At 40.1% G+C, this 18,570-nt stretch overlaps 1 protein-coding gene and 2 long non-coding RNA genes across 3 annotated transcripts in view; 1 reads left to right on the forward strand and 2 right to left on the reverse strand.

Annotated features, from left to right (window-relative positions):
- The first annotated feature begins 9,816 nt into the window (after nt 1-9,816).
- The window catches only part of LOC132115158 (uncharacterized), a 226,837-nt gene continuing 218,083 nt past the window's right edge, over nt 9,817-18,570 (forward strand). Inside the window, exons 1-2 of the long non-coding RNA XR_009425427.1 lie at nt 9,817-9,980; nt 10,025-10,092. This is a non-coding gene — a long non-coding RNA (uncharacterized LOC132115158). The remainder of the gene's footprint in view (nt 9,981-10,024; nt 10,093-18,570) is intronic.
- LOC132115156 (uncharacterized) lies at nt 11,410-16,141 on the reverse strand. Its single transcript, XR_009425426.1, has 4 exons — nt 16,039-16,141; nt 14,931-15,060; nt 11,969-12,055; nt 11,410-11,429 (listed from the first exon to the last, which is right to left on the reverse strand). It is a non-coding gene; the product is annotated as an uncharacterized LOC132115156 (long non-coding RNA).
- LOC132114573 (uncharacterized) lies at nt 13,676-14,881 on the reverse strand. The gene is made up of 3 exons (XM_059522752.1): nt 14,243-14,881; nt 14,058-14,144; nt 13,676-13,731 (listed from the first exon to the last, which is right to left on the reverse strand). Exons 1-3 carry the CDS (start codon nt 14,700-14,702, stop codon nt 13,676-13,678), a joined length of 603 nt encoding a protein of 200 aa, XP_059378735.1. The 5' UTR covers nt 14,703-14,881.

Genomic DNA, 18,570 nt, shown 5'->3' on the forward strand with positions numbered 1-18,570 from the left:
CAAAAAGAGAAATCAGGCCCAGGAACCATTACCGGCCCGTCCAGAACGGGGCTACTAACAGCAGCCGGACTCCGTCCCAGCGCACTCTCTCCAGAACTCCCGAGAGCAGAGCAATCGGGGGAAAAATGTACAGATGAAGCCTCAGCCATGCCTGTACCATGGCGTCCAGCCCCAGTGGAGCTGGATGAGTCAGAGGAAGCCAGAGGGGACAGTGCGATGTCTCTCGAGTCGCAAACAGATCCACCCGAGTCTGGCCAACATCTCCAACTCTGCTTCATCACCCCAGTGTGAAGCCGCCATTCTCCGGGCCTCGGCCCCTGCCTCAACAGGATGTCTGCTCCCATATTAAGATGCCCAGGAATGTGAACTGCTCTGAGCGAGAGGAATTCGTCCTGGGCCCACACAAGGATCTGGTACGCTAGTTGTATAAACGGCGTGAGTGCAGACCTCCTTGGTGGTTGATGTAAGAGACCACCGCTGTTGCTGTCGGTGCGCACCAACACATGGTGACCTCTTAGGTCTGGGAGAAAATAACGAAGTTCACGAAGCACGGCCAGCATCTCCAGGCAGTTGATGTGCCATGTCAGATGGTGACCACTCCACAGACCACGGGCAGGGTGGCCACTCATGACTGCACCCCAGCCGGTTGAGGGACGCGTCCGTCGCTAGCATCATGCGGCGACAAGGAGCTTCCAGCACCGGGCCCTGGGACAAGAACCAAGGCTTCCTCCACATATCCAAGGCACGTAGGCAGCGCTGCGTGACCTTTAGCATGCGAAGTGGGTTTCCCCTCAGGGAGAACCCCTTGGTCTTGAGCCACCACTGTAGGGCTCTCCTGTACAGCAGGCCAATAGTATTCTCATTGGACGCAGCTGCCATCAGACCCAGCAATCTCTGTGAGTGCTTGATATTTAGTGACTGGCCTTCTCTCACTCTCGTGACTGCAGTGAGGATTGACTCGATCCGAGCAGGTGACATACGTGCCTGCATCGTGGTCGAATCCCACACCATGCCCAGATAAGTGGTTCTCTGAACTGGAGAAAGCACACTTTTCTTGGCGTTAAGTCTTAACCCCAGCTTTTTCATGTGAGTGAGAACGACACCTCGGTGCCGAACCGTCATCTGCTCAGATTGAGCTGATATCAACCAATCGTCAATGTGGTTGAGTCGTGAAAGTGTGGGGTGAGAGTGCAAGGCCAGTGGAAGATCCGTATAGGTAGGCTATTGCCCCCAAAAGCAAACCTCAGGAACTTCCGATGAAGAACGATGGAGAAAAGTGCATCTTTTGATAGATCGTGACACACCAGTCCTCGGACTTGGCCTGTGCAGGTGTGCTAAACTTCAGTCCACTGCCTGAGAGGTTCAAAAGCACAGATCTAGAAAAGGACACAACACCTCATCCTTCCTCGGAACAGTGAAGTACCGTCTGTAGGACCCGGACTCTGCAACCCAAGGAGGGACCACCTCGATGGTCTCCATCCTCAGAGAGAGGCTACTTCTGTTCCATTACCAGAGCCTGCTTGGGGCCCACCAGAACTGGATTCTGTGTAGCTGAAGTCTCCTAAAAACGACGGTCCTCAGACCCACATTGTCTGCTAGGAAGACTAGACCAGAGCCTGCTCGGGGCAGGACCCCGTGAAGTACATTGGCAGGGGCTCCCACACCGCCATGTGACCTCCTAAGGGAACCAGTCTCGCGACACTGGCTTCTGGTGCGCCTAGAGCCACTAGCTCAGTGCCCTGAAGCGGTGGACCGGCAGGGGACGACCGTACTAGCTGCTCTAGAGACCTCCATAGAGGTAGCGAGCCTCTCAGCACCGCTACATTTCCGGGCTGTAACTGAGAGAATCGCTCGCCGGAGATCGCTGCTCCCTGGAACACCGGCAGGGTTGGCAGAACGATCTCCTGAGGGCACTGAGGAGAGACGGGCACCTTGTAATGTGGTGTACACCACTCTTCCCCCGATGGAACTGGCCCTCAAAACGTCCTAGGCCTAGGCGTCAGGACGTTATGATGAAGGCTATCCAGCGAAACCAACGGTCCGTAGAACTGTTTTCCACTAGAAGCCTTCGGCCTGGGAGCACCACTTTGACTCTAGCGTCTGCGGAGTACAAAAGTGACACCCCTGGCACGTGGGGCTGGAACACGGTTGGGACTGCTCCGCCCAGCAGCCCCTGACCGCCTCAACCTCCTTGGAGGAAGAGCGGTAGACACGTGTTCTCACACAAGAAATCACATCCCTAGAGCCCCTGTACATCTAACTTCACATAGTCAGCTAAATATGTCATTTTATTCCTTAGAATAAAGCCTCGGCAGCGCTCATGTTTTTTTTTATATATATTTTTATATTTTTAAATTTTATGCTATTCAGTCACACAAACAACATCAATCTCCTCAGAGAAAGATGGATGATGCAGCGAGCTGTCTCAGAGGGCGAAGAAACCGCTGCGCTGGTTTCCAAGCCTCGAGAACGAGCTCTAGATCTAGTGAACACGGGTGGAGATAGGACGAGCCGTCTCCAACCCGTTCACCAGATTCTGTCACAAAAACAAATTCTTCATATGTGTGAACATATCTGGCAATAAAGCTCATTCTGATTCTGATTCTGAGATCATGTGCGATTCCCGCTATCGTGGTCGCTGCCGTGCCTCAGCAACAGCGCGACCGCAACTGCAAGATCGCATGCACGGACACACTCCTCGGAGCGTGCCCGGCGAGAGAGCATGCAGCAGCAGCAACGAGCTGTCTCAGAGGGCGAAGAAACCGCAGCGCTGGTTTCCAAGCCTCGAGAACGAGCTATAGATCTAGTGAACACGGGTGGAGATAGGACGAGCCGTCTCCAACCCGTTCGCCAGATCATGTGCGATTCCCGCTATCGCGGTCGCCACCGTGCCTCAGCACCAGCGAGACCGCGACCGCAAGATCGCATGCACGGACACACTCCTCGGAGCGTGCCTGGCGAGAGCGGAGTGCTTAACAGCAAGAAAAGCACAATCAGCCCTCCCCAAGAGCTGACTGCGCGAGCTCCACTCTTCATTAATGCTGCTTATGTTAATATTAGGCATAATATGCTTGTGTGACTGGTGCTTGTGCAGCTGGCGAGCTCATCGACGCCTTTCCACATCAATCTCCTCAGAGAAAGACAGGCAGCGCGTCGCGCCCTCTCATCGGGGAGAAAGTACCGCAAATGCGAGCTTCCGACCACCGAGAGCGGCGCCGGATCTGGTGGCTAAGAAAGAAGATAGGGACTTGCCTGTCTTACATTCCTTCCAGCAGATCCGAAAGTGAATCCCGCGAGCACAACTACCGCTCCGCCTCGGCGAAAGCGGGGCTGGCACCGCGAGAAACAACAGTGAAAGCTCTCCCCTCAAAGAGAGCCTTCTGAGAGTGAAGCAAAGGCTCGCATCGCAGACGTCAACTCCCTCGAGAGCTGACACTGCGCGCTTCACTCTCAAGCAGACAACACACGAGCTGCGTGTGTCCCTACCTTTTTTTGTATGTACACCATACAATTGCCAGTAGCCACTGAGTTTACCACTGATAGGCCGGCGGTGCATCAGTATAAACACTCACCTCACGCAGCGAATGACTCACTTTTTCACTTTTTTCGGGGGGCGGGGGGTTGGTCTTGTAGCTAATTTCACATAATAATTACCAATTACAAAATAATAATTTTTAAAAAGGTTTTATTGAAAAAATTTGCCTTATGAAATGAACTGTTATTTATAAGCTTTTTTCCTTCTGGGGCCAGAAATTGATGAATTTTGGTAAATATCTAGTTAAATGTGTTTTTTTTTTTGTGCTGGTAGTAGGCTAGTGCTGGCATCTTGTCTGGTTTAGTTAGGCCTGTCATGGATAAATATTGATGACAATAAAACCGCCAGTAGGTGACAGCAAAACCATGGTTTAAGTATTTATTGATTTTGAAATTTATTCAAATCAAACTTTTCGTTCAAAATGGCTGATTCTATTACAAAGGAAATAAGAGAGTCCATTTGAATGGACTGTTGAATCACTGGCTCACTTGATTCGTTGAAAATCTGATGAATTCAAGGAACAAAACACTGTGTTAAGGGCCGTTCAGATGTCGCGTCTAAAAACGCGTGGAAAACGCGTCACTTTCTCCTTCTTTCCAAAGCGCTCGGGCAGTTGCGCTCCTGAAGGCGTCTGCTGTTGCTAAGCAACCATGACCTGCTTTCTCCATGAAGACGCGGAAATTTCAGCAAAGGATAAATTAATTTGCAGCACTAAAAACCGCTTGCAGTAGCTCTGCTACTAAATTTATTTAAAAATTCCTTCATCTTGCCTGAGCTTTCAACGTTGTTACTAGAAAGGATGAAGCTGATTGGTTGGTTCTTGTCACATGACCCGCGGTGCGCTTGCGGCATTGTGAAAAGTTGAGATGTTTTTAACTCAATACGGTGCCAACTGCGTTGCTTCCATTATGAGCGCGCATACCGAGCGCCTACATTGGATATAACGAGCTTGAGCGCGCAAAAGACGCGATATGTGAACGGCCCCTTACTATGCACTGTTATAGCTACAAAATTAATAGCACATTTGTGCTCGCGCACATGTGCTGATACTCAAGAATTGCTTAATGTTCAATGAATATAAAAACGTAAAACATTTTTTTTCATTGCGTAAATTGTAAGGACATTCTAACCGTATTTATTAATTCTAACAGGCTTCATTGCGCAGTGAATGCTTTTGGACTCTTAGGACGTGTTTTTTTGGGGTTTTTGCAAAGTCGGTGACTCAAAATGTCAGCTCTATCCTCTCTCAATCCGTCACAAACAGACAATGGAAGCAATAAAAAACAACAAAAGAGCAATGATATACAAGTGCTATAATAAGTCTCAGTTAGCTTACACGTAACAAAGGCTTTTAAATAACATAATAAAGAAAAAAGAAAACCGATAGAATAGAAAAAGAATAGAGCAAGCTAGTGTTAGAGGTCTTTTTTTGCCTTTGTTAATTGTATAATAAAAGAAAACCGATAGAATAGAAAAGATTAGAAAGCTTAATATTATTCTTTTTTTTAAGAATAGTGAGTGTTAAAGTTAGAGGGTCAAATAAATTTGGAAGAGATGTGTTTTAAGCTGATTCTTGAAGATGGATAAGGATTGAGTACAGACAAGATTTACCCAAACGAAGGTCTGAGACTACAGAATATCCTCAATGCAGAAAGCACTCTCTTTCACACTCACACAGTATCAATTTTAGTGATGTGGTGGAGAACAAATAGTTTATCATATGTTTTAAACATTATATATTTATTAGCGTACTTATTTATGTTTTATACACTTATATTTTATATATATACTACTTATATATGAAAATACAGATGTTTAGATTATAATTCAGGTTTATTTTTTATTATTTTTACAAAATATAGATTTTAAAATGTCTCAATACAAATAGCCTATGGTGATTGCAGAAAAAAGTTAACCATGCATTCATAAATTTGTAATTTAATTGCAATTATTTATAATTTTACTGAAATATTTTTATGAAAGTAAAAAATACACTGTACACCTTTCTGAAGATTTAAATATAATATCTAAATATTCTTTTGGATGCACTATAGAAGTCACTTTAATTGTAATATTCGGTCTCTACATGAAGAGAGAGTCAGTGCTCCTCTGCGTGAGGAAAGTGAGTCATTCGCTGCTTGAGGAAAGTGAGTCGCCAGCTGAGGAAAGTGAGGTGAGTGTGTATACTGATGCACCGCCGCCATATCAGTGGTAAACACAGTGGCTACTGGCAATTGTATGGTGAATTCCAGCGAAAAGTCGGTAACCTTATTTTAGAACCGGACCGCACGCCATCCTAGACGGGACTGCCTTGTGGCCAGAAATCTGTGCATCCTCTGTTTGCGTATCCTGTGCGCTTTTGTCATTGTCGGAGCAGTCGGTCAATCCCACCTTTCCAGTAAATATGACTTGTGATTGGACTGTACGTCAGCAGACAGCAAAGCATTGACCAAGAGCAGAAGGCCCTCCCTCCAGGCTTTTTTTTTAGTTGCGAGGTTGCGAAGCTTCATTTTCGCTCAGTCTGAGTTTCAGAAGCCCCTTTTACATTGCACTTCCGACCTGGCATATTGCCGGAACATTGCCGGGTCGCCTTCTGTGTGAAAGCAACCACGTCCCGGCTGATTGATTCCGGCATTGAACCTGGGTCAGGGACCTAGTAACATTGCCGGGTTCAACCCGGGACGAGCGCTGTGTGAACAAAAGCCAGATCTAATGCCGTGTCGAAGTTATCATTTGAGATCATTTGCTTGCTTCAGTGAAAGTATAACGTGCCTAATGTTTTCGACTCGTTAATTACACGTCACGCCCTGATCTCACGTGTCGTTACGGGATCTTTACGGGTTGTGTGTGAAAGCACGCACATATCCCGGGTAATCACTGGCAGTGTGAAAGTGCAAAATCTAGCGACCCGGGAACAATTGCCGGAACACTTTACCAGTGTATTTGCCGGAATGGCAGTGTGAAAGGGGCTAGAGTTTCAGAGCAGAGCTGCGTGACAACGCTGCCACAAATCACGTGAGTCGCAAGCTCGCAACTGAGTGGGCGTATCTCCGCAAAGTGGGTGTTGTAAACTCAGCTCTGAAAAAATTGTCTGCAATAGGAGTGCAAATGTAATGTAATGTAATAAGTTTCGCCCTTTCGAACCTCAGTTTTCAGTTTCAAAACTTTGTTTCACCTTTTCGCACACCAGTTTTCAGATAACTATTTACAAGGTTTCAAATCTTGAAAACAAACTATACACTGGGAGAACAGTGACAAATTCGAAACTCTGAAAAAATGATTGCACACCACCATTAAAAAGAGTGTTGTACTTCTGAAGGAACACTCAAAAACAAAATTATGTTTGCAGAGATTAATTTTTTTTTAATCATGGCAGGATTTAAATCCCATAGATTAAAATAACATCACATCCAATGTAGCCGTGCATCGCTATTATATGGTCGATTTTATATACAAGAGCAATTTATTGAAAAAAAAAAAAAAATGAACAAAAAAAAAGCTGACAAATATTTCCATGTGCTTCTCCCGTCAGAGTCCACCTATTGGTGGAACTGCACAGGACCACCCGAAAACATTAGAAATACTTATTTTTAGTACATCTTACTTGAATCCATTAGGTTTAATAACTGTGCTAAAACGTTGAGATTACTTGGTTAAACTTAGTAAGATCCACAAACTTATTCAAAACAAGTTAATTTCACTTAATTTTATTAGTGAGATCATCAGTTACATTTTACAGAAGAAAAAAAAAAAACATGAGGATTTGTAAAAGAAAGTCGGAGGATTTCGATGTAAGCCAAGAGACTGGTTTTCCCATTAACGTTACTGGAAGAACACTTGTTCATAACGTTGAGAAAACCTTTCTAGAATTTAACCTACATTTCTGAGAATTATGCTTTTAGCTGGGAGAACCATCAGTTAAATGACTGATAGTAATTTGACAATAGATTGTTAAATTCTGTATAAAGTGTGAAGATACTAAATTATTTTTTAAAATAACATTACAAAGTTATACATTATATTGTGAAATAGCATTATTTAACCTCTTCAGTCTCTTAGGTACAAGTGCATTTTCAGCATGATTGTTAGAAATATAGTGCAGCATCTTAAACATTTCTTCATTTTACTTTACACATATACATCACAACTGGTCAAGAAGGCAAACAGGCAGATTCAAAGAAGCAGGTGAGTTTAAGGCAACTGAGGAGTAGCTTTCTTATATATATAAAAAGCAAGGTAAAATTAAGAAATATTTAAGATGCTGCACTATAATATTCACAATCATAAAATTTTATTTCCAGATTTAATATTTGGATCCAAAATTTTCAAATGTCTTCTCAGACTCTTGGACCCCTCTTTAAGTAGCTGATTTTCAGTCATTTAAATGTTCCTGAAGCACCAGCAACTACAACCTTAAATCATGTACAAGAGAACATAGGAAAGATCGTATCCAAACACATGTAGGGTGCTCTCCAATCCATTTCCAATATTTGTAATGATCATCATCTTCATCCTCCCTATAATGGTCATCTACAATACCCACAGTTAGTTATCAATATTATCTTCAACATCACCTCACCAGCACATATATTCTCTCTCTCTCTCTCTCTTTCTCTGTGTGGTTCAGGTGAGTCCTGTAGAGTTTGCAGACCTTGTGCTGAACAGTGATGCACAGTTTCCATTACCACTGTGCCTGTGTCCACATGGCCCTATCTTTTGTTTATGACGCTGACATACGCAGTAATGGGGGGTTTGTTTGTAACCCCCCACCCCCACCTCAGCATGGACCATACCATCACATCAAGCTCATCCAAACTGTTAGCTGCTGTATTTGTGAAAATAAATAACCCAATTAAGATCTATATTATTTTGTTATTCGTCATTACCATGATAAATATTACAGTGTTTTTTTTAAATAATGTTTTACAGTATATAGTATAATAATACACTTAGAATCATGCCTATAAAATGAAGACTCCAGTCATATTAGTAGCCAAATAAAAGCTGTTTCTCTAAGAGAGAGGAAAGATGAAAGAAGAAACACAAAGGAAAAACATCAAGTGTTGAATGCTATGCGAAATAGAGTGGTGTTTAAAGAATGAAAGGTGTCTAGTTTAATGATGAAGAGATATTATCAAACATACTGAGTAATGTGATTCCCAGCAGGATTTTGAGGGCTTCAGAGCCATAAGCCTACGATGATGTGACATTAAAACATGGCAGCTGTCACTAACAAGGAAAGTCAGAATCTGTGCGCTGTTTTTGAGCTTGAATGCAAATATATGCTCTGCGAGCTTATGAGAAGTTAAACACAATTACCCCCATGTCAAATTCTATTTCTTCGCATTTCTGAGGCAAACAGCTCTGAGAAGCATCTTTCTTCATGAAATAAATACCATTCTACTTTACAGAGCTGAAAGACTTGTACGCAGTTTCATTCAAATTTGATGCAGGTGGTACAGCGTTTGCTTTCGGTAGCCCGGGGCTATGCTGAAAATGCTCTTAAATTCTTCAAGAAGGCTTTTAAGTTAATTTAAATTGCAAATACAAGAGCCTCAGAAAATTGCCTGAACTTTTTAACCAGAAGACCCAGTGTAGCTTAGGGAAAATATCCAAACACTGAAGGCTTTTGTAAGCAAACACAACAAAGAGTACAGTCTCAGAGACCGAATCTCTAAACATTCAAGTTCCCTGTAGAGTTTCTCAGTGTAGTCTCATATCATCGCAGGACTCTGCGATTGCACTAGAACTCCCCCAAGACTCCCCCGAAGAATAGTTCAACCAAATATGAAATATGAACCTACCCTCATCTAAACGCATGTTACTGTACATTCTTTCTTTTGAAGAACACAGACACACACACACGTTTGTTTTTGTGAAAAGTGGGGACATCCCATAGGCGTAATGGTTTTTATACTGTGCAAACTGTATATTCTATGGCCCTACACCTAACCCTAACCCTCACAGGAAACTTTGTGCATTTTTACTTTCTCAAAAAAGTATGGTTTATTAACACAGTCTCACTCCCTACTCGTCAAATGTCTGACGCATGGTCAAGGGATCTGGCGTCACTTTTTCGACGCACTGGGTATACCTTTGGCGTCATTTTTCAACGTGCAGGTTAGTCCGATAGACTTCTATAGAACTCAACAGCGTTTAAATTTGACGTCTTGGGTCAGCACACCGCAACTCGTTGACTGCCTTGTATGGGTAAATAAAAAGATGAATAAATAAATAAATAAATAATAAATAAAAATAAAAAAGAATAGGCTACAAAAAATTATATATGACAGGGCGAGTCAAATGGCGGCCGCCAGATCATTTTTATCTGGCCCTCCAACTTGTTTTTGAGGTTTAAAAATCCTCGCAATCTGATATCAAAGTGCTCTCTGTGCAAAGGCTTAGCGCGTTCATCAGTGGTGAGTTTAACAACACTCAACTGCAGGTAAAACAGCATTCAGCGGTGAGTTTAACAACACTCAACTCCAGGTAAAACAGCATTCAGCGGTGAGTTTGACCAAAGCAACGCTCAACTGCAGGAAAAACGGCATTAAAAGGTGAGTTTAACAACGCTCCAAGGCGTTGACAGGACATGGTGAGGCCATCTGATGAAACATGGAAAAATTAGAAAGAAATTATTTAATAATAAAAATAATAGATTAATTCTTTTATTTTTTTTGAAGTTAACAGTAATAAATATAATATATAAACCTGCAACAACTTGCCATTATCTATTCCCCACTGTTAAGCAGTAATCAAGGAAAATGCATTCACATTGTGATACTTCACTATTACACAAGGAAGAATTCATGGAGTACTAAGAATACTATATATACATATATATATATATATATATATATATATATATATATATATATATATAAATATAAAATAATACTTTATATATAACTAATTAGCAACAATCAGTGTAAAAATGTCCTCCTCACCCCGTATCTTGCTCCTCGGGTACTGGACATCAGTAATGTGCATGCTCTTGGTTTTAATGGAGTACAAGATCCACGTTGATCATTCCTGCTACATTCTCAGTTATCCCTTTAGTGTTTGTAACATTAAAGCAAATGGTTTTTCAAAATAATTAATCTAGTAACTCCCTTTATATATATATATATATATATATATATATATAAATTATCCTGGTAATTAATAATATGTAGTTTTTCAAGTGTAGAATAAACACATATGAGCCTACCTAGTAAAATTATGTATTTACCAAGAATTTTCAACACACAATATTCACCATATTAATTTTATTGAAGCATAGACTAAATTGATAAAGTAGCATCAAGACAAACACGATTCAAGGACAATAATAATGGATCAAAAATTCATTAATATCATAAATTAATTAGTTCACATAGATGAGTGATGAAATGTCCTTAAAAGTAAAAAGATTCCATCCAGTCAACTGTGATACAGATCATGTGATACTTATAAGACATGTGATACTGTTTCAGAAAATAATGATTCCTTATCATCACATCTAAACTGGTTTCATCTCCCCATCGTGATCTTCTTCTCTCGTGTCTGGAAACAGTTTGTGGTTGATATCCAGTGTAGCCTTTTCTCAGCCAGAGGATCTCTCAGTCCTAACATCCCATTTTCAGACAGTTCCCAGACCTGGTCAAAGTAAAACAAAAAACACAAACAATTCAGATGAAGTTGTTTAATGGACAGAGAGCTCAGCTTATGTTCTGTGTGATTTTAGCAGTGTGAGCAACTATGACCCTTGTAGTACTGTACACTTACCATTATTCAAGCTGTTTTAAGACCTTTTGAGAAGCTTTTTCTCTGAAGACAATTTACAACATCCTCTTCTTTCACTCCTTTCAAGAGCATCACTTGTCAAAACCTTTCATTTGGCTGATGAGATCATCTGTACAAATTAAAATACTGCTATAACAATTTCATTCTGCAAGAATTAAGAAAAAGTTAGAGGCAAAGGACTTGCTCACGAGACACCCCTTAGCATGTGACAGAAATTTCTGCCTCTATAATTCATCTATTGTTGCAGTAAATGTGTCTTTTTTTCCTCTAGAATCTTTCTCCAAAGTTCCTGACTTCTTTCACAAATGTGTTTTAGTCTGTGCAGTGTAAGGCCTGGCTTCAAACCAATCAACTATCAATCCACAATTTATAACACAACATTTATGAAACAATGAAATAATGTAAACCACTTTTATAAAACTTATATTCTTTTATTTAAGACAAACAGGTGGTGTTTTTATTTTATTTTTTTTAAACTTAAAATTTAAAAATGTTCCAGTCACACTTTGCCAACATGCTATTATTGTAATAGTTGTATAAAAAAAAACATATTAGAAAGAATAATTACGGCTGATATGAGCAGTCCTGTGAGATAAAATCATAAAGTGCTGTAACACATAACACAGCATTGCTTCAACACACACATACCAGTGGACTTCTGTCTTTGTTTGGGCTCAAGATGGCCGTCTTCATTCCTCATCCTGAGCAAATCATTTCCTTGTTCTTCCTTATCTTCTGAAAAACAAGATAATCTCTACTTACTCTTTGTGCAATTAATATTGCTCATTAAACATATAATTAAGTTAATTTAAAATAAGATTCAGACCAGGGGCCGGTTGCATAAATCTATTTAAGACTAGTCTTGCAAGTTAGTCGTCGAATTTTTTTTCTTTAAGACTGGTATTTACTTTTTAAGTCAGTTGCATAACATTTTAGACTGGTCTAATTTAAGACAAAAAAGTAAGACTGGTTCCCCCTTGGCTAACTTTCCTTTACAATCTATGTTGCCATGGAAACGAATAAACTGTCAAGTGCTCTAGATTCACAAATGTGGCCCGACTCTGTCTTGCGGTATGGCACATTTTAATATTTGCTTTTATGAAAGGGCAATAAGTAGAGAAAGAGTTTTCAAAGACCGTTCAAACCCATTAGAAGTCCTTTCTGAAAAGGAACTGCTGGAGAAGCTAAGGTTTCCTAGACATGCAATACAATAACTAGCAATTGACTTGGAGGAGCATTTGAGGCCTGAAACTTCAAGAAATTTCAGCATCTCTCCACTGCTACAAGTATGTCTAGCTCTACGCTTCTTTGCCACAGGATGTTTTATAAACACAGCTGCAGACTTAATTGGGGTACACAAATCTACAGCATCAAGAATTATTCATCGGGTTGCCTGTGCACTGTCAGGAAGACTTCCACTTTATCCGACTGATGTCTCTACCTTGAACAAGGTGAAGGCAGATTTTTTCAACATTGCAGGATTTCCAAATGTAGTTGGAGCCATTGATGGAACACACATTAGGATTCAAGCACCTTCAACTCATGAGCCATTGTTCATTAATAGGAAAGGCTATCACAGTATTAACGTGCAGGCTATTTGTGATGCCAAACTAAGAGTGCTTAACTGTGTTGCTCGTTGGCCAGGATCAACCCATGACTCTAGAATTTTAGTGAATTCCCAAATTCATGATGCATTTGAGAGAGGAGAATTGCAGGGTGTGCTCTTGGGTGACTCTGGTTATCCACTAAAACCCTGGCTACTCACACCTTTCTTAAATCCAGTCAGTGTGCCTCAAGCTCGGTACAACACAGCCCATACCAAAACAAGAAATGTTATTGAAAGGTGTTTTGGAGTCCTGAAACAAAGATTTCATTGTCTGCATGCAGAGCTCAAAATGAAACCAGAAAAAGTCTGCAACATTATCTGTGCATGCGTTGTTTTGCACAACATGGCAAGGTAATATGTTTTTAACTGTAATTAAAACTCCTAGCTACATATTGCCCAATGATTTTAAATTAAATGAGTAAAAATCACTTTCCATTTAATAGAGATCTTGCACTCCCAGACTTGGAGGATGACCAAATTTGTGAAGAACCCACTTTGGAGATTACTGAGGCAGGAGGGGAAGATGGATCTGGGCGTTACATTCGACAGATGATTGTAGAAAACATTTTCTCAGTTTGACTGAGAAAAATGAAAGAATTTATACTTTCAAATTAAGTGGACATATTATAATTTATTCATTGAGACAATACTTACAAAATATTTGATGCATAGTATCAGTACAATCAGCTGAAATATGATATAATCTTCAAATCACTACACATTAACTTACACTAAAATTCTTCAAATCTTCAAGTGTCTGAGCCACTTCCCACAGGTGCCATTTGGGTGCTGTCCAAATCGTCATCTTTAAAAATAAATTTAAAAAAGAACAAGAACAACATTAGCAAAATTAGAAAAGTGACAGGCACGGTATTTTTTGTTGTACCTTTTTTCTGATTATTCTGATTTTTCTGATATTTTATAATATTTGTTTTTTTTTTCGTAACCGTTTTAAGCAATAAAGTAGCCTACTCGATGCTAGTCGCGTCGTGCCTTCAGCCGTGACTCACAATAGGCTACAGCACAGCCGCTTGTACGTTATTGCTTACTTAAACACTGTTAATCTGTTTTAAACTAAAAACATTGTTGTGAGGAATAGTAGAGGGCTGAAAGATTGAAAGCATAGCTTACCTTCACTTTGTGTTGTTTGGTCATCCTGGCTTGTAACAGGAGCTTCGTCATTTTGAGAGACCAATGTCAGTGTCACCTCGCAGTCAACTAGAAGATAATAAGTGTTACTCAATCTAAAACAGAGCAGTACCCTACAGTGTTTAAAATGAAGCAAAAACAATCACCATCGAAACATTATTACTCACGAGGCTGTCCAAGCGGGGTTGATGTGACAGCGGTATGAGACTGTGTATCTTCCGCCGCTGTGGGTAACGTCCGCCCGGAAACTCCGCTCTCCCTCCCCCCGGGGATTCCCCAAAACATCGGAGATTCGTCTCCGTATATTTCAATTATCATTTCCGTTGTCCTTTTCAATTTAGGAGATGGTCCTCCCCCCGTTGCTGGGTTTTTTCGCTTAAAAATTTCCTTTTTTGCCTCTTGAACCATATTTTTAAACCGTTTTTGAACATCTTTGACGGATCGTGAGACAGATGGGTTGACACTGTTAACTCTTTCCGTAATTGTGGTCCAAGCTTTGTGTTTTTTTGTGTTGCCGTTGTAATCGTTAAATTTGTTCATTAAAGTCGATTTAGCAGCATTGTATTCCTCTAATATACAAATATTTTCCGCAAAGGAAAACTGTGATGAGCGCGTACTGTCGGCCATTTTGTTTAAGTTGTTCAGCGTCTTATTTTTCCCACAAATCACTGCGATTTAGACTGTCTTAATAAAGATAGGTGTGAGCTTATTTTATGCAATGGTCTTTCTTCAGTGACTTTAGTTAGTCAGACTATTTCTTAGACACAGTCTTAAGATAATGACTATGTTTATGCAACCGGCCCCAGAGCATTTGATGAGTAAATGTTGATTCAAAAATATTTTAAACAAATGTACCTGGGAAGAGCTGATCATGGCTAGATTCGCTGAGACTCAGTAATAGCTCTTTTAGTTTTTAGGAAGGTTTGTGAGGGTTGGCTCACAAAAAACTTCTGAAAAAGAAGAACAGCATTATCTGCAAACAATCCTGTAAGACAGAAAGAAAGGAAATATTATTACATTACATGCAACTTATACATTACTGTGTGTATGTGTGTGTGTAATTGTACAGCCTCTGAAAAGACGCTGTATAATTAAATGTTAAATGCATCCATTAATAAAAGCAAGTCATTAATAACAAGTTATATTCATATGAATTATTTAAAAAATTATTACAAGCTAACAGGACTGTTATCAGTAGTGCGCAAGTCTTAATAATGCCAAAGCGCAGTGCCTTTAACACACACTAAACCCACACTATCTCCAATACCGCTCCGGAGCTCTGTACCAGGCTTAGTGTATCCCATCATGCATCATGTTTTGGAATAAATTGTGAGGCTTTTTGCCGAGATCTCACAAGGGGTCACGGAAACCTTTCCAATGTATGTGAAATATTATTAATAATAATAATTAGATATCGAAAATATTTTTTCCACTTAATTAGAAGCACCAAAAATTTAATTGTCCTCTGTAATAGGGACTAATGAAAAGAGATTTAGAATTTATTTTAAAATGCAAAGTGGAATAAAAAATAAATAAATAAATAAATCTCTGTAAACACTTAAATGTGTCCCATAAGGCAGTGGCTCCCAATCCTGGTCCTGGAGTACCCCAACACTGCATATTTGAGATGTCTCCCTGTTAAAACACACCTGATTCAACTCATCAGTGAAGACTCCAAGACCTCAAAAGTGTGTTTGTCAGATAAGAGAGACACCAAAACCATGCAGTTTTGGGGCTCTCCAGGACCAGGATTGGGAACCACTACTATCAGGTCATGAAAAGTTCACACTTTTGGTCACCATGCTCACTCGAACACGGGAAATACGTCAAATAAATAATCAAGTGGTCAAGTGCAAAGATGGCAAGTGTGGGTATTTGGACAGTGCGAAAGTTTAAGAAACAACAAATGCTGTGCAATTTATAACAGCAGTTTGATAAAAAGGTCAAACTATCACATACTTACTGCTGCAAATGTCTGCCTCCGCAGCTTTCTGTCTTCTCCATTTCTGAAGGAATACCTCTCCAGAAACACCACAGGGATGACTGCTTCCTGTACATCTTTCCAGCTAAAAATATATATACAGTACAGACCAAAAGTTTGGACACACCTTCTCATTCAAAGAGTTTTCTTTATTTTCATGACTATGAAAATTGTAGATTCACACTGAAGGCATTAAAACTATGAATTAACACATGTGGAATTATATACATAACAAAAAAGTGTGAAACAACAGAAAATATGTCATATTCTAGGTTCTTCAAAGTAGCCACCTTTTGCTTTGATTACTGCTTTGCACACTCTTGGCATTCTCTTGATGAGCTTCAAGAGGTAGTCACCTGAAATGGTCTTCCAACAGTCTTGAAGGAGTTCCCCGAGAGATGCTTAGCACTTGTTGGCCCTTTTGCCTTCTGTCTGCGGTCCAGCTCACCCCTAAACCATCTCGATTGGGTTCAGGTCCGGTGACTGTGGAGGCCAGGTCATCTGGCGCAGAACCCCATCACTCTCCTTCTTGGTCAAATAGCCCTTGATGCCTTCAGTGTGACATAGTCATGAAAATAAAGAAAACTCTTTGAATGAGAAGGTGTGTCCAAACTTTTAGTCTGTACTGTATATATATATATTAATAAAAATAAGAGGGGGGGGGGGGGGTAGAATAAAATAGAATTATAAACAGAATTTTAATAATGTTTTGTGAGCAAAATATTTAAAATATAAACTGATATGAATGAACTGCAAGAGGGGAAAAAATGTGTCCTTTTATTTATTTACTTTTTTTGGATTTACATAAAAAGGTATCAAAAGCATGGTACAGTAAATGTGTGATATCTGTCATATAAAAGCACATCAAAAACGACCATTACAGTTGTACAACAATAGTTAGTTTGATGATTATTGTATTGTTGTATTGATTATTAATATACCATAGTAAAAATACAGTTACTGTGGTAAAAACATGGTAAATGTCCCGTTCCTGGGTTTTAACTTCAAATTTAATTTGTTAGTATTGTACGTGTTGTGGTTACCATGATTTTACTACAAATTTACATCTTTGAACCTGAAATGAATATATTGAAAGTCTATGGCACGTCACATGACCGATAGAGTTTAATCACACTAGTTAGCAGGTGTGTTCATTTAGTTAAACCCAATGAAACTCAAAGACAGCCTCGGATGACTGATATAATACAGCGAGTAAACAATACGGCGCTAATCTGATTAATAAAGAAGAGAGAATACATTTTATAACAGGCATTAAAAGAGCATATTTACGTCTACTCACCGAATCTGTGGCACATGTAAACTGATGGAAAGTATCGCGATGTGTGCTGAATGAGACTTCTTGAACGTGATTTCATAGCGATAGACTATGAATAAGCGAGAATGGGTTGTAAGAAACGGTTAAACTGCTGCTTACTTGCACGCGCCTTGGAGCGTTGTTAAACTCACCTTTTAATGCCGTTTTTCTTGTAGTTGAGCGTTGCTTTGGTCAGACTCACCGCTGAATGCTGTTTTACCTGGAGTTGAGTGTTGTTAAACTCACCGCTGAATGCTGTTTTACCTGCAGTTGAGTGTTGTTAAACTCACCACTGATCAACGCGCTAAACCTTTGCACAGAGAGCACTTTGATATCAGATTGCGAGGATTTTTAAACCTCAAAACCCAGTTGGAGGGCCAGATAAAAATGATCTGGAGGCCGCCATTTGACTCGCCCTGTCATATATAATTTTTTGTAGCCTATTTTTTTTTCTTTTTTTTAGTCTCGACCCATACAAGGCAGACAACGAGTTGCGGTGTGCTGACCCAAGACAACAAATTTAAACGCTGTTGAGTTCTATAGAAGTCAATCAGACTAACCTGCACATTGAAAAATGACGCCAAAGGTATACCCAGTGCGTCAAAAAAGTGACGCCAGATCCCTTGACCATGCGTCAGACATTTGACGAGTAGGGAGTGAGACTGTGTTGGGTTTATAAACGTTTTGAAAAATGGGGGCATGGGTTATGTCCTCATAAGTCACCCTCTCCTTGTAATACCTGTGCCATACCCATGTCATTATACAGAGTTGTGTCCTGATATGTTACAAAAACAAAAGCACACACACAAAGGTAGAATGCTTTTTTTTCTCTTCTCCCTCTTTGGGCAAATAGGGACTGACATTTTCTCTTGGTTCAAGTTTGATTAGTGATTTGTGATCATTGTTTTCAGTAGATCTGGTTCACATAAAAAGGTTAGAATGATTCATTCATGGATCAAACTGATATCATTCTCAAATCACTTAGACCAATCATTCAAATAATTTTTGGGTCACACTGTAGTTTGACGACCATTTCTCACTATTAACTAACTATTGCCTATGACTTTTGCCTCAATAAACTATTATTAAAAGCTTATTAATAGTTAGTAGGTTAGCTGTTAAGTAAGGGGTAGGATTAAGGGATCTAAAATGTGGTCATTTTTTACTAATAAATTGGTTTACTAAAAAATATTATTCAT

This window comes from Carassius carassius, chromosome 34 (assembly GCF_963082965.1).
Source record: "Carassius carassius chromosome 34, fCarCar2.1, whole genome shotgun sequence".
Classification (NCBI taxonomy): Eukaryota; Metazoa; Chordata; class Actinopteri; order Cypriniformes; family Cyprinidae; genus Carassius; species Carassius carassius.

Excerpts from the sequence above, each read along its gene's own strand:
- LOC132114573 (XM_059522752.1), bottom strand. The coding sequence starts at position 14,702 with ATGGCCGACAGTACGCGCTCATCACAGTTTTCCTTTGCGGAAAATATT. Across the intron at positions 14,145-14,242 it reads AACCCCGCTTGGACAGCCTC|TTGACTGCGAGGTGACACTG; the intron begins GTGAGTAATAAT and ends ATTATCTTCTAG. Across the intron at positions 13,732-14,057 it reads CCAAACAACACAAAGTGAAG|ATGACGATTTGGACAGCACC; the intron begins GTAAGCTATGCT and ends TTATTTTTAAAG.